At 32.5% G+C, this 1,165-nt stretch overlaps 1 protein-coding gene across 1 annotated transcript; it reads left to right on the top strand.

The window, feature by feature from the left end:
* The first annotated feature begins 298 nt into the window (after positions 1 to 298).
* LOC111797718 (S-protein homolog 1-like) lies at positions 299 to 748 on the top strand. Its single transcript, XM_023680866.2, has one exon. It carries the CDS (start codon positions 299 to 301, stop codon positions 746 to 748), a length of 450 nt encoding a protein of 149 aa, XP_023536634.1.
* Positions 749 to 1,165: the final 417 nt, after the last annotated feature.

Here is a 1,165-nt window from a genome sequence, read left to right as displayed (position 1 = left end):
GTATTCATATTTTGTTGTCCATTTTATGAGAGTGTTTTAAAAATCAATGAAATATTTATTATTCTTGGGCTAATAACTATTATCTATTGAAGGAATTTTGTTATTGAAAATCTAATAAATCTCTCAAATTATCCCAAAATTAACCTTAAATTGTGTTGCATAACGGAAATTAATTAAATGATTGAGTTTTTTACAACCATAGCATGCATTTACGTAGTTTCTTGCATGTACTATAAGTATGTATATTTATTCACATGTCCAACACAAATTGGTAGTTAAGCTAAAGGTTGATTAGGAAATGATAAAGAATATTGTCGTTTTCTTTCTTTTCACGGTGGCTTTAGTTGGGGCTCAGGTTCCAAGGGTCGCGTTACCACCACCAGGACCTTCTAGATATTACATTCATGTGGTTAACGGGCTAAGCAAACTTGGGTTGCTTGTGCATTGTCAGTCTAAAGACGATGACTTGGGGTATCATCGTTTGCTTAATCATGGAGATGATTACCAGTGGAACTTCAAGGTTAGCTTTTGGGGATCAACCCTCTATTGGTGCAAATTGGAGACGCCACAAGCATATGTCTCGTTTGAAAGCTTTTGGCCTGAAACGCAGCACTTATGGCTCCGTGATAGGTGCAAACGTGGAACTGTAGGAACTTGTCTTTGGACGGCTAAAGATGATGGAATTTACTTGAGAAACTTTCTTGCTAATGTTGATGAATTGATTCACAAGTGGAACTATAAAAGTTAGAGAAGCTTTATTATCTCCTTTTGGTGGAATTATCCTTCCGGAACCAATGAAAAATAATGGAATAACACAAAAATGTTGTTTTTTTTTTTGTATGAAATTTATTTCGTAACGAAGTGTATTGTTGTTCTCCAAAATTTTAAATTATGAAGAAAAACAAAATATTATATTTGTATATGAATACAAGTTTTCAAAGTTGTAATATAGTTTTTATATTAAAACTAAAAAAAATGATGATTTTTACGGACCAATCTGAGAGAGAGTTTAGAACAATAAAATCTAAAATAGGTATTAAAAGCTCATGTTTCTGCCGTCTTCACATCGATCTTAGAATAGGATGGTAGGCACAATCCTTGAATTTCCATATATCTTATTAAAAGTTTCACATATTACATTGTAGTTCCACAATCTTTCTTGATG

The sequence above is a fragment of the Cucurbita pepo genome, chromosome 9 (genome assembly GCF_057944985.1).
Source record: "Cucurbita pepo subsp. pepo isolate OVF chromosome 9, ASM5794498v1, whole genome shotgun sequence".
NCBI classification, from domain to species: domain Eukaryota; kingdom Viridiplantae; phylum Streptophyta; class Magnoliopsida; order Cucurbitales; family Cucurbitaceae; genus Cucurbita; species Cucurbita pepo.
The sequence above is the reverse complement of the archived record's forward strand: the minus strand, read 5'-3'. Positions and strand labels throughout refer to the sequence as shown.